We start from the raw sequence: 14,923 nt of genomic DNA, 5'->3' as shown, positions 1-14,923 counted from the left end.
CAAAGGCAACTGCAAATGACCCTGAGGAATCAATAGTTAGATCTAACCTAACCTATATGAATTGAATACACAGGACCACGATGGTAATACGCCCTCAGGGCCTTTTGTGTTAACCTTTTTTAGCACCATTGTATAATCGTACCACTGACTGTACTATTTGCAAATCTGTTAATAAAGTATTCAATCCATCAATCAAAAAAGTCTAACACAAGTTCTATCCTCCATGGGGTCTCCATACACGTCTTCCCATTTGCACTGTGCCATTCAGGAAATTAGGCCAGAGATCATTTGTCTTTGTGAGTGATCATGTGAACAAGACATATTACTTAATTTGTGTGCGGGGCTAAAGATAGACAAATATGCTGACTTTGATTTCTTTGTTATTGTGGCCAGAATACCTGTTTTTACATGTAGACCACAAATCTACTGTGGCTACATATACTGTGCTAATTATGTCAGGGCACATGTATTGAAGTAAGAATGAATGTGGCGACTGGTAGATTAATGGTAAAGATGCATGCAGATGCATAAGTTGCCATGTTTCCAATAGAAGCAGGCCAAAGTACCCTCCTTTCTGTTTGCCGCTGATTTTGATTGAGTTACTTTTCTTTTTTCTTTCTCTTCTGCACTGTAATTGTATCTGTTATTTTTTACTTATTTTGTTTTATGCATCCTAATGTAATTTTAAAATTGTGTTTCCTTTGTTGTTGAAATGTGCTAAACAAATAAAATTGTCTTGCCTTGCCAAAGTAAATGTTTATGTTTGACAGTCTTTTGTGAAACAAAGACATCAACAGAACCTGAAAGGTGCTATTAATATCTCTGTTATTTGAAAGTAGGATATTGTGATGGCCCTTCTGCTGTGTTTGTGTGTGTGTGTGTGTGTGTGTGCGTGCGTGTGTGTGTGTGAAACAAAGACATCAACAGAACCTGAAAGGTGCTATTAATATCTCTGTTATTTGAAAGGATTCATTCCAGTAGGATATTGTGATGGCCCTTCTGCTGTGTGTGTGTGTGTGTGTGTGTGTGTCTGTGTGTGGTCATTTAGGTGCCTGTTGGGCAGAGCTGATTAATGCAACTGGCAGCACCTGACCAGTCCCCCATGCAGGGCTATTCAAGACCTTGTTGTTTCACCTTGCATTTGAAAACCGTGTGTCAGTCTCCACTTTTTATGAGCGAGGGATCCTGGGTTCATATCCTGGACATTCCTCCAATTTGTCAACGAGAAGGCTAATGAGTTACAAAAAATGGGAGACACACTGTTTTCAAATGTAAGGTTCACAAATGTATTATTAAAAGAAATGAATCAAAAGTGGGTAGGAAAAAAAGCAGGTGCGCTTCCTCTGAATGCCTTTTTGTTTAGGCAGTGGGTGCTCAGCTATAGATATAACTAGGTTCAAATACCACCGAAGTGGAAAAAGCGGCATTCCAAAATTAAGGATGCAAGACTTGCTCAGATAAACATTATTTATTGAGACCGCTTGACACGTTTAGAGTTATCAGTGTGTCAGCGGACGGTGTATGCAAGGTGTTGTAAAATGTGGAACATAGATCAAGCTGCCGAAGCTGTCCAAACAAAAAGAGAGCTGGTTAAACGGAGAAAGGGAACAAATTGTAACAGCCAGTCCTATATACCCCTGGTAGACTGGCCAGGTGTTGCCAGTTCGCACACACGCACGCACGCACGCACACACGCACGCGCGCAGCAGCAGCAGCAGTGCCATAACACTTTTTCTTTGCCACTGTAAAAATTGCTTGCTCAAGTATGTATGTATGTAAAGTGTCATACATACATACTCATGCACACACACGCACACGCGCACACACACAGCAGGAGTGTCATAACAGTTATTCGTTGCCACTGTAAAAATTGCTTGCTCAAGTATGTATGTATGTATGTAATGTGTCTTGAAAAAAACACATACAGTACTCTTAGAAAATGTATTACACAACATCAAAACAAATTATCATGTTTTAGAAAGAGCTACAATTGTAGGTTATGTCCTTTTCTGTACATGCTACTGAAAAGTGTTATCCCTGGAGTTGAGGAGCATTTTAAGTGTCTACCAGAGTTTCCTTCAATGTGATAGATAAGGACTTGGTCCTCTGTTGCCACTGTGTGGCAAAAGGAAGAACAACATTCCCTCATCAAAGTAATGCTCTTGTACCTGGACACCAGCTAGAACTATCAAGCACATAGGCGCACATACTTATGGTAGTGTGGGTTATAACACTAATAAGCTATTTGTTTAGCACTTTTAAAAAAGAGTGAAAAGATTACTTCACACAGCAAAGTTGCTCACACAATATTTGTGTGAGAAACATAATAAAACAGCATCAAAGTATTAAAATGTTCAAGAAACATGATTAGAAAGGGGTGCTCTGCAGAGCCAGGCGACCTACCCAGGGCCGTGTAATGTATTTTTCACAATGCATAGTATACTAGTGTTGCCTGTACTTACTTGAATAATAACAATAATAACTAGAAAAAGTGCATGCTCCTCGGAGCACAGGTCTCCGCCAGGTCAGGTAGGTTATTGTGGGCCAGCAATGTTTGAAATGCGCCAATCAGGATGGAATATGAAAAATCGGACGATCCGTCTTGATCACATGACTATAGAGATAATGTGTACTGATTTGTGTGATGTTTGGACAAAATCTGTAGGAGTAATATCAAGAAATGTGTTTTGCAAAAATTGCAAAAGGCTGATGTGAAAAATGCAGGGCAGAGGTTTCATTGGCCTCTATAGGGAGTGTGCATGCAAAGTGTCACGCAGATCGGTCCAGTTACAGGTAAAAACGCAAATCAGCCTGTTATAGCGCCATTATAAGTCATTAAAAAATGTAGGTTGGCATTTCTTCCTTGGGCTAGTGGCAATGTGGGTGCGAAGTTTCACGGCAATCACACGCTGTGTTCATGATTTGAGGCATTTTGTTCAAAACTAACCACTCCTATCCTGCAAACTTAGCCAATCAGAATGGAATATGAAAAATCTGAAAGACCCGTTTGGTTTTAATGACTATAGAGATACTGTGTAAATTTGGGTCAGGTTCTGCTCTGGCATGCAGGGAGTGTGCGTGCACAGTTTCGTGGGATCGGGCCAACGGCGCCGGAGATTGGCTGTTCACAGACGGTCGGACGGTCAGGGTGCAAAACATAGTCTCGGCCATGCCTTCAGCCTGGCGGAGACAATAATAAGTAGCAGCAGTAGTAGTAGTAGAAGATGCAGGCCGGGAGTCAAACATTTCTACAAATGCTACAAAACCTGTGATAGCTATAGTCATTTTGAGGATAAACAATTAAGTTGAAGGGTAAATTTCGGTCTGATAATGCTGTACCATGCATGTTCAAATCATGTACTGTATACTTAACATGCAGTGCCCAATGGACCTGTGGGATTGCATTTATTCCAGTCTGTACTATGGGTAGCGAGACGGAGACAGAGGAAAGAGAGGATTAGCATAAAAATTAACAACTTTGTGTGTATTTATGGATTGTGTGTGTGTGTGTGTGCGTGCATGTATATGTGTAGAGGGTGTTATCATGCCTCTCACATGCGTTCCGCCCTCCATCCAGCTTGGAGGCCGGTGATCGTTTATGTAATTGTTTACTTAACTTGTTTGCTCCTGCCACTGGCCAGGCTGTTGTGTCTCCAGGAATAGAGTGTGTGTGTGTGTGTGTGTGTGTGTGGGGGGGCTGCTGCTGTGTACTTGTGATGCTCATATGACCTGTGTTGCAGTGTAGGTCTCACAGTGGCATGTGCAGTCTCACATGCGAGTCTGGAAAACAACAACACACAAAGTCACGTTCACTATAAAGGTGAAGCAGCAGATAGCTGTTGGTTTGCAGAGAGGGCTGACATCACAGAGAGGATTGATCTCACAGAGAGGATTGATCTCACAGAGAGGATTGATCTTACAGAGAGGACCCAGCTGTACTCGGATACAGATGACACAAGACCCTTTTACGAAGCCCTTTGATAATGGTCCCAGCTGCCAGAGTCAAAGACCTTACACACCGAACCCACCGAAAAAGCGGCGTACACACGCTTTATTGTGAGCGCAGGTTTGCGCGCGACTGTTGTCGCTAAACCCGGCCACAACGAGACGTCTGGCCATCCTTTACAATCCATTTCAAGGAGAATTTGCGTGGACAAACCTTTTCTCTCCGCCCAGAGTGGAAAATGGAATCTTCACGGAGGTTGCATTCATTAAAGGGTCTACACCAGAGGTCTTCAACAGGGGGTCCGCGACCCCTAGGGGGTCCGCGGAGGTACTGCAGGGGGTCCGCGAAATTGTTTGATTTAAAAAAAAAATGTTTAAAAACTTTCTGTTGTTTTTTCCCCAAAAATGTCTATGTCTTTAAACATAACATGACATATTTGAATAGCTTAGTATTGAATGCACAATAACATGGTATGTTTATACAGGCAACCATTTGTTCATGTTTATACATATAAAATACAATTTTATACATAAATATACAATATATGTGGTGGCCTACCCCCTACCCTACGAGGTAGGGGGTCCCTGCTCCATCGCCCCATCAGTTTGGGGGTCCCTGGTCTGAAAAGGTTGAAGACCCCTGGTCTACACCATGAAAATCACTTTTTTCTTGGTTTTTTGTATTTTTTGGGGTCCCCAGTGTCTCTTGTACCCAAAAAAATGTTTTTTTTTTAAATTCAGTCATTCCTTCTCATTTCATGGATTTCCAGAATGGGCGTGTCTGAACAGGCGATCTCAGAATGGAAATGTTCATGATGTCACAAACATTTTTGATGGCAAACCCAATGTTAAATGAAAAGTGCCCGAATCGCTCCGAAACTTTTTCTACCCCCCCTAAGTGGGGGTCTACGAACAAATACATCGGGCTCGGATTTTGGCTCCGCCCCCCGGAAGTGGGTGAAACAGGCACCTCAAACACTTGGTGGAATTGTTCAAAAATGTTCAAAGTGTTTTTTTTTCGATTTTGTATTTTTCTTAGATGCTTCTTTTTATGCAGAATTTTTACTTTTTTTTTTTTTTTTTTTATATTTTTTAAATAATTTTTAATAATAAAACAGACAGAATTGCTCAGTAGCCCCCCCCTGCCCAAGAGGACGTTTTGGTATTGCAGCTGAAAGTGCTGTATAAGCCAGAGACGATTGACTTGGGATGAGTATATCTGAGTGATGATTTAGGCTCAAACCTTTTGAAAAAGGTTTGAGGGACATACACCATATGATATTAAATATCAAATATTTTTTTTAAATTCATGGTGTAGATCAGGGGTCTTCAACCTTTTCAGACCAGGGACCCCCAAACTGATGGGGTGATGGAGCAGGGACCTACCTCGTAGGGTAGGGGGTAGGCCACCACATATATTGTATATTTATGTATAAAATTGTGTTTTATATGTATAAACATGAACAAATGGTTGCCTGGAGCCTGCTCCTACCCACAGGTTGTCCCAGTAGGTGTGCAAAAGACCTTTTCTTTCTCTACAAAATATGTATAAACCATGTTATTGTGCATTCAATGCTAAGCTATTCAAATATGTCATGTTATGTTTAAAGACATAGACATTTTTTGGGAAAAAAAACAAAAAACGTTTTTAAACTTTTTTTTTTTTAAATCAAACAATTTCGCGGACCCCCTGCAGTACCCCCGCGGACCCCCTAGGGGTCGCGGACCCCCTGTTGAAGACCTCTGGTGTAGATCCTTTAACATGGAGCGGAGGAAAAGCAGCATCTGTGTGCTTTTGTTTGCACTCCTGGTTGGTTTCTTAAAGATCATCAGATGGCTCTGCTCCTGACAAGCAGTTGTAAGACATTATGAACCCCTGGTCTGAATATCAACCTTTTTGTTGGCCAAAGGAGTGTCCATAGGCCCCCACCGACAATGAACCAAAATGTCAGATCTGGATAAACCACTAGCAAATTAAGAAAGAAAGAAAGCACCTCTAATTGATGGGATTCCGCAGACATATACAAACAGGCAGAGATGGGCAGTTTCTGTTACATATCCCATATAATATGTGGCTAAAGGGTGTGTGGGAGGGTGAGCCAGCCGGCCACAGGCAGCTAGGCAGCCAGACAGACAAATACAGAGATCTCTATATATGGGCATAAAAGGGACACAGACAGACAGACGGATAAAGCGGGTGCTCTGACAACTGGTATAAGGGGTATTGTATAACTGAAGGGGATTATGTACACCAACAGGCATCGTTCCCAATGAGCATCGGCCTAGTTGATATGATTTTGCCCATCTCTTTAAGCAGGGAAGAGGACTTCTTGATAGGCTGACTAGTCTACAGCATGTTGTTAGAAGTGTGTGAGGCCCCAAGAACTATAATGATCATCCATCTCTATAAAAACAATAGATAGAAGTCTGATTGCCGGAATTATCATACATCACCCTGTTCTGAATTGCTGGAAACATTCTGGCCAGGGTCATTCTGAACAGAATTGCCAAAGAATTCCTCCCAGGGTGGTTTCAGGTCTTGGAGGAGATGTTCTTTATCCTCCGGCAGATCCAGGAGAAATTCAGGGAGAAGAACATGAGTCTTCATTCTGCCTTTACTGACCTCATAAAGGTTTCACAAGAGCATATCACATGTAATTAAGGCCGGTACATGCAGCGCTTCTCAACCTTTTAGACGGTACATTGTACTGGAAGAGGAGAAAGGGACTTTTGTTCTTAGCAGCCAGTGTGACAGAAGAGCATGAGTTTGATTTGTGGGAAAGGCCAGCAAGTTCAGCTTCGAATTAATTAATTCATTTGATTATGTAAAAAAAAGAAAAACATATCACTTGCACTGCAGCCATTACCTACAGTACAGTCCATTAAAAATCACAGAAGATGCAAAGCACAATAAAGCCCATGGGCTTAACCTTTGGTCATTCTCAGCTGCGGTGCTCATGCAAATGTTATATTCAGCAGCTTTGGTTATAATAGAAAACAAATCTATGTATATATTTATTATAATATAAATGCTGACAAAGTAAATCAAGTTATGAGCTTCTGCTAAAGCTACAAAACAGCCACTCTCTCATTCTCATGCGTTTGTGTCCTCTTCCTGTCGCCCAGTAACAGGGAAGCCCTTCTTCGTCGTGTCCAGTTTTGCCCATCGCTGGCTCTTTGGCTGGGAGGGCTGTCGTTTCTATGGCTGGGCAGGATTCTTCTTTGGCTGTGGAAGCCTCATCACCATGACAGTAGTCAGCCTGGACCGATACCTCAAGATCTGCCATCTCAGATACGGTAGGTCGGCAGCATTTCCTCAACTTAATTGACCAGGGTGCCGCAGGGGTCTATCCTTGGCTGAATTTGGCTCCCAACTTTTTTTCCCGTTCTACCCCAAATCTCTTTTGCCGAAAATAGCCACTCTACAAGCTCACAGTGGGTTGTGTTGAGACGCATTGTGAGCTTGTAGATCAGCTGTTTTGCCTTGAATGTTTGACAAATGTTCGCCTGTACAGTTCAAGTCGTTAAGATTTTCTTCGTTGTACGACTGTGTAGCTTGACAATTTAAAGATATTTAAGATATATATATATACTTATACATAATATATACATATAAAGATACATAAAGTATCAACATAAAGTATCAACATAAAGTATCAACATAAAGTATCAACATAAAGTATCAATCAATCAGTCTTTGTGATCTTTGGTGCAGGAGGTATTTTGACTGAAGAATTATTGTCTCCGCCAGGCCGAAAGGCATGGCGAGAGAGTATGTTTTACCCCATGTCCGTCCGTCCGTGTGTCCGTGTGTCCGTGTGTCCATCTGTCTGTGAACAGCTAATCTCCGGCACCGTTGGCCTGGTCGCTGCGAAACTGTGCACACACACTCCCTGGATGCCAATTCAGAACCTCTGCCCCAATTCTTTTACATGGCCCTGTTATAGCGCCACCAGGAGGCCGATTTGTGCAAAACATTTTTTTTTATATTACTCCTACAGATTTTATCCAAACATCACGCAAATCGGTACACAGTATCTCTATATTCATTTGATCAACACGGATATGTCTGATTTTCCATATTCCATCCTGATTGGCTAAGTTTGGCTTCCAAAGTTTGCAGGATTGGTCCATTTTGAACTAAATGCCTCAAATCATGAACGCAGCTTGCGATTTCCGTGAAATTTCACACGCACATTCCCACTAGGCGGAGGAAGAAATGCCACTTGAACATTTTCAAATCAGCCTCATGGTGGCGCTATAAAAGGCCAATTTGCGTTTTTAACTGTAACTGCACCGATCTGCGTGACACTTTGCACGCATACTCCCTAGAGGCCAAGGAAAAACATCTGCCCTGCATTTTTTCACATTAGCCTTTTATAGCCGCCGACTTATGTAAAACACATATTTTGAGTTTAAGCTTTCATATGTTATCCAAATTTCACGGTCGGTATACATGATCTCTATAGTCATGTGATCGAGATGGATCTGTCATCGGAAATTTACACTCATAGCTCCTGATTGGCTAACATTGACATCTAAAGTTTGCAGGAGTGGCCCGTTTTGAACAAAATGCCGCAAATCATGAACGCAGCGTCCTATTGCGGTGGAACTTTGCACGCACATTCGCACTACGTTGAAGAACAAACACCACCCTTTTAACATTGCCCTATTATAGCGCCACCAGGAGGCCGATTTTTCTTTTTTATATTACTCACACATTTTGTCCAAACATCATGCACATCAGTACACATTATCTCTATAGTCAAGTGATCAAGATGGTTCCGTCCGATTTTTTATATTCCATCCTGATTGGCAAATTCTGAACATTGCTGACCTACAATAACCTACCTGACCTGGCCGAGACCTGTGCTCCGAGGAGCACTTTTTCTAGTTATAATTACATTATTATTGTTCCTATCAAACAAAAAATATTTCAACATGTATGCCGATATGCATATGTGTGTGTGTGTGTGTATCTCAGTGAGTGTCATCTGTCCATGTGTCAGTGCATGCATGCCCTGCCGTATACATGTGTCTTTCTACTTCTTTCTCTCTGTTGCTCTCGCTGTCTCCTCCTCTCTCTCTGACACTGTCTCCATGTCTCTCTCCGTCTCTGTCTCCATCTCTCTCTCTCTCTCCCTCTCTCTCTCTCTCTCTGTCTCTCTGTCTCTCCATGGTGTCAGGCTCGTGGCTGAAGCGTCATCATGCGTACCTGTGTTTGGTGTTCATATGGCTGTATGCAGCCTTCTGGGCCACCATGCCCCTGGTGGGGTGGGGCAACTACGCCCCTGAGCCCTTCGGCACCTCCTGCACCTTGGACTGGTGGCTGGCGCAGGCCTCGCTCTCGGGCCAGAGCTTCGTCATGGCCATCCTCTTCTTCTGCCTCGTCCTTCCCACGGGCATCATCGTCTTCTCCTACGTCAGCATCATCCTCAAGGTCAAGTCCTCGGCCAAGGAGATCTCGAACTTCGACGCGCGCATCAAGAACAGCCACGAGCTGGAGATGAAGCTCACCAAGGTGATTTGTTAGCACAGGGGGTTCCCAAACCTTTCCATGCCAAGGACCCCCAAATAGACCGATAGCCTCTGGTCGCGGCCCCCCTATTGCAAAATCGCTTTAAGGCAGTGGTGCTCAACCTTTGGGCCGGGGCCCACTGATGGGCCGTGAGGATACAGCAAGTGGGCCCCCAAATAATTGCCACAGCACTATGATTTAAATGTTTATTATAACTTATATGTTTTTCATATTTTATTTAAAAAGGTAGGCCAGTGCTCCCACGTTCTGAACGGGGCTCCCGACAGATTCAGTAACGCAGCTCTGAATCTGTTCTTGAGAGATTAGTTGTTGCTATACATATAGCAACATCATTTTTTAATTTATTTTTTGAGTAAGAATTTGAACGTTTTCAGAAAACTTAGGTTAGGTTTTAGAAGGCGTTTTTAGAATCAGCCTCGGGTGTAAATGGGTTAACCACCTCTGACCACTTAAGTTTCCAGTTAAGTGGTCAGATAAGTGGGTTGCGAAGGCTTTCGAGATGATTAAGTGGGCGCTGATCCCGAAAAGATTGGGAACCGCTGGCCTGTAGCACCTTTTAATGAAGTTTATGTCATCAGATCTCATCTCGTCTTCTTATCTCCAGCCAGAGTTTTCTTCCTGTATCCGGGTGGCTCAGTCGGTAGAGCTCTCGCCTTTAGACCACAAGGTCATGGGTTCGATTCCGGGCAGCGCTAACTCAGCTTATGAGTAACACAGCGTGGGTGCGGTAAGTACTGGTAGCTGATGGTAGGTGTGGCGCTCCACCTCAGCAATCCATCTCCCAGGGGTCTAGTGCATTGTACCGGGGACAGGTTCTCGCGTGTTATCGCCAATAAGCCACTCCCGACGTACTTATTAGAGATCATTGGTCAGCCATCGGTGATATGAAATGCCCCCATTGTTGAATGCAGTTCATGAGACCGCATTGGATAACCATGTGTGTTTAGAACGATTGTGTGTCTAATAATGAGAACTGTGAAAGAGAGGACGTACATGCACAGACCAAACCCCAGGTTGGGCAGGTGCTGAGCGAAGACCAGTACAAAATGAAAGAAAGTAAACGCTCGCACACTGCATGACTCCAATTTAAAAACGGCTTTGTTGCACCTACCTCTGGTTCTGCTGGCTCTTCATCAGACTGATAAAGAGGGTATAGCTTGAAGCATCACAGCAGCATGTAGCAGTTTTTAAATTGGAGCCCTACAGTGTGCAAGCGTTTATTTAACTTTATTTAATTTTATAATGAGAACCGTGTCACATCATTGTGTCAGTCTGACTGAGGAGACAAAACTGATGCAGTGCACTCCTTCTCCATTGGAAGAACGGGTGCAGTCAATATTAGTTGAACTGAATTGCGTATTGACCCCCACCCCCCCAACACTTTCCAGTATCAGTAATGACTGATTACCATACAAACAGTATGCTTAGCTAGGGTACCTGATGTTAACGGATGTTCATGTCGTTGATGTCGGGCTGAGACTTTGCATGTCCAAAACCACTCGTTTTCAGGAAATGGAAAAAGGAATTTGTGTTCCAATGGTGTGTTCCATTATTTAGCTAGATATTATCCTGTTAATACTCTTCATTGGTTAAATATTTATAAAACAAACCCACAGACAGACTTAACCACATTCCAACCTATTTTAGGCATGCCGTTATAGGTGAAGAGATGAATTTCTATGTCTGAATATTTCTAAAATAGCTAACACTGTCATACGATGAAGTGTAAAATAGGGGATTTATTAATGAAAAACATGAAAAGATGAAATAGGGAGATGGTTTCAGTCCAATATACTGTAAAACAAATGCATCATAGATAAACATTTTCAATTCAATTCAGTTTTATTATACTGTAGTGCCAAATCACAACAAGTTGTCTCAAGACACTTTACATATAGAGCAGACACCCAACATTGTCCCACCCTGAGACAGACATTTTTGCTTCCGCTTTTGACAATAAAGCACTTCAGCATTGCTATGAGTGTAAATTTCCGTTCTAGACATTTCTTCATATGATAGCCTAATTACAGATTTAGCTCGCATATTGCTTTTTTAAATTTGTTTTGTTAATCTTGGGCAGCTACTTATTGCGAGGGGTGGGTGGGGGTACTCAGGTCATTCAGTTGTATGGCTTATTGCTGGCTTGTGAGGATGTTTTATCCCTGCTTCTGGTCCCACACGACTAAATACATGCATTTCCTTTTGGTCTGTCTGACATGCTTCATATCTATGTTTGATAATACTACAGTCAAACAAAAGTGAAATTAGCCGATCTACAAGCTCACAACACGCGGCACCATGACGTGTTGTGACCTTGTATATTGTCTATTTTCACTATTTGTTGTACAAAGATGTATATGGCTTAAGTGATTAAGAAAATGTACTCCCTTCTGTTTTAGTTTATTTTTTACAAATCAGAAGTTAGTTACTGGCCATCTCATCTTAACATGTCTTACCACCTGTGTCCCCTAGGTGACAATGTTGATCTGCGCTGGATTCTTGATAGCCTGGATTCCTTATGCAGTGGTGTCTGTGGTGTCAGCGTTTGGTTCGCCAGATACGGTCCCCATTGCCGTGTCAGTTATCCCTAATCTGCTGGCCAAGTCGTCAGCCATGTACAACCCCATCATTTACCAGGTCATCGACCTGAAAAACTCCTGCACAAAATCCAACTGTTTTAAGGCCCTGAAGAAACGCAGGCATTTTAAAAAATCAAGGTATTTAAATGAATTTATTCAGTCTTCATTGGTTTTTATTATCTCTTTGTGTTGTTTTCTTTGTTTTCATGTTTAGCCCTTTGCCTTCAAGGCATGTATAATTTACATTCCAAAGCATGGCATACTTTAAAAAAAAAGAAGTTTTTCCTACCTTCCAGGAAGCCATTGCTTTCCATTATTTCATTATGATATGCAAATCTACTTGTGTTAGGTAATCTAACAACTTTAAGTTGCCTTGATTTTTTTTGGTCACATGTATTGTTATTGTTAAATACAAAATGCCATGACTGAGTTTTAATAATGTGTCTTTTAATAATTGTAATATGGAAAGCAGATAATTATTCCAAAAATCTAAAAACTGCTTAAGATTGGTAAATGGTCTGCAGAAATGTGATGTGATGTGATTTATAATCAATGGGCTAAAACATGCAAAAACGTTAAATGGTTCTGGATGCTGGATGCAAAATACCTTCACTCTGATTAACTTTGCTGTATATTATATCATCAGTTAAGCTTTATTAGATACACCCGCTCATTAACGCAAATAGTGTTCCTCCAAGCTGTGAATCATGTGGATACAACGCTGTTCCTCCAAGCAGTGAATCATGTGGCTACAACTCTGTTCCTCCAAGCAGTGAATCATGTGGCTACAACTCAATATAAATCCTGCAGACATGGCTGCATCCCAGGTCTCTTTCCTGATATTTCCTTGCGCCTTATTTTATGTGTCTAAACAGAGACATGAAGGTTGGGGTGGGGCTCAGCTGTGTTGCTGTAATATGGACGTCGCTTAACACGACGCTCCCGACTGAACTGACATAAAACTTCTCTAACAACATATTTCTTCATTTTGTCTCTCCTCATATCAGGAAAAGAGGCAAGTGAGAGAAACTAGGATTTATTTTCTAGACCTGGGAATGCAGCCATGGTCAAGAGTTACTTGTTGTTTGTCCAAACATTGGAATGGGCGAAAGCGTGATTGACGTGATGTTTACAGCATCTCGGAAACAGCTGATATCCTGTTTTTTCCACGTACAGCAGTTTGTAGAGATACTAAAATACTTAAGTAATATTGTGCTCCACTCTACTCTCGTCTACCCTAATCTAATTGACTCTGCTTTACTGTGTACACTACTTCATTCCGTCAGAATGAGTCCATCCCCTCAGCTGAGCTCAATCTTGACCCAGTGACCTGCACATAATTGAAAGCGTTTATGTGAGCCTATACCTCTCCAGGACATGTCACAATGAAGGCTTTCACAGAACAGAGCAATTGCTAGTGTCTGTAGATATTCTTAAGGTTACCTTTCAAACAAGAGGCTCATTATTTATGACTCAATGGGCTCTCTCTGTAGACCATGGAAAGGCAAGAAGTCAAGTCTAGTCAGCTATGTTCTATGAGAGGGATGTAACGACGTAGACGCCAAACCAAACTCGTGGTTTTCAACATGAGGTCTTAAATGCGTGGTAGATACACATAAACATTACACACACAATCGTGTGTGTGTGTGTGTTTTGGGGGGAGGGGGGTTGCATATACATACTATTTTACACATAAAACCCTAAACAAATTCCATGTTTAGTTGCCTGGACGTGAGTTTCATAAGTAGCAATCACTTAAAACTGAGTACTGATGAATTTTTCTCCTCTTCAGGTTTTACACCGTTTCCGGGTCATTCCATGAGAAACGGCCTGCAAGCGAAGCACACAGCATTGAGATGTGAAACGGACACAAGACTCTTATTAGACTCTCTCCTCTTGAGAGAGGACATTGTGACCTCTTCCCCGACCCTTTTATGCCCCCCTGCACCTGACCAATCACACGCTGCCTGTCGACTGCTATGACAACAGCTGCTCACCTTTGTTGGCGTTTGTCACCCAGCGTCGCTGTATGTTCACGTCCACATTGGATCTCTCTCTTTGTTCCTCACAGTCTTTTTTCCCTAAAAAACTAACTAATCAACACTGGACTCTTTTAAAGCAGCCTTGAAAAGACACCTATTCTCTCAGGCTTATGGCATATAGTTGTTTGTTGTTTTGTTTGTTCATTTTTCTGTTAGTTGTTCATTGTTTTTGATGTAAAGCGTCCTTGAGTTTATGAAAGGCGCTATATAAATTCAAGCTATTATTATTATTAACTGTACTTTATTCTGTGCGTTGACATTTGCCATTTCTGCGGCCACCACTTGCAGAATAAGTGATGTGTTGCATAAGTGTACGTACACACACACACACACACACACACACACACACACACACACACACACACACACACACACACACACACACACACACACACTGTTACATGGACTGAATGATGTCTTCTTTGTGGTGTCTCACCATCTTTTGAGCTAAAGTACATTCAGATGTCAATATTTGAGCCTACCTTGACCCAACTTGTCCAACATGTGTCCAAATCCGGGCAGTGAACAGTGGATATATCTCTTTTTTTTTGTGTAATTAGAACAACTGAATAACAGGTCAGTAGTTTGAGGGCAGTAATCTTCCATGAATACAGCTCGTTTGGTCCCAGTTTCATGCAGGCGATAATGGAATCTCCCTTCAGCCCCGAGAAGTATTGCGAGTCAAATCCATCGCTGTGTATGTGGTTGCTGATGTTGGTGTCCAGCAGTTCAACTTTGTCTAATGACAGCCATATCCAGCAAACAAATAGAACAATCCTCTGTATTTAGAGAATCACGAAGACTGGATAGGCTGCATA

The 14,923-nt window shown here is 42.1% G+C and overlaps 1 protein-coding gene across 1 annotated transcript in view; it reads left to right on the top strand.

Annotated features, from left to right (window-relative positions):
- opn5 (opsin 5) overlaps positions 1 to 13,991 on the top strand; it is a 49,708-nt gene extending 35,717 nt beyond the window's left edge. The window contains exons 4-7 of the mRNA XM_080453127.1: positions 7,072 to 7,242; positions 9,132 to 9,466; positions 11,957 to 12,201; positions 13,856 to 13,991. Of these exons, the coding sequence (XP_080309253.1) occupies positions 7,072 to 7,242; positions 9,132 to 9,466; positions 11,957 to 12,201; positions 13,856 to 13,925 (821 nt within the window). The 3' untranslated portion in view covers positions 13,926 to 13,991. The remainder of the gene's footprint in view (positions 1 to 7,071; positions 7,243 to 9,131; positions 9,467 to 11,956; positions 12,202 to 13,855) is intronic.
- The last annotated feature ends 932 nt before the right edge of the window (positions 13,992 to 14,923 follow it).

Source organism: Gymnoscopelus braueri (assembly GCF_963280865.1).
Source record: "Gymnoscopelus braueri genome assembly, chromosome: 16".
Taxonomy (NCBI): Eukaryota; Metazoa; Chordata; class Actinopteri; order Myctophiformes; family Myctophidae; genus Gymnoscopelus; species Gymnoscopelus braueri.
This window is presented reverse-complemented; position numbering and strand designations above follow the sequence as displayed.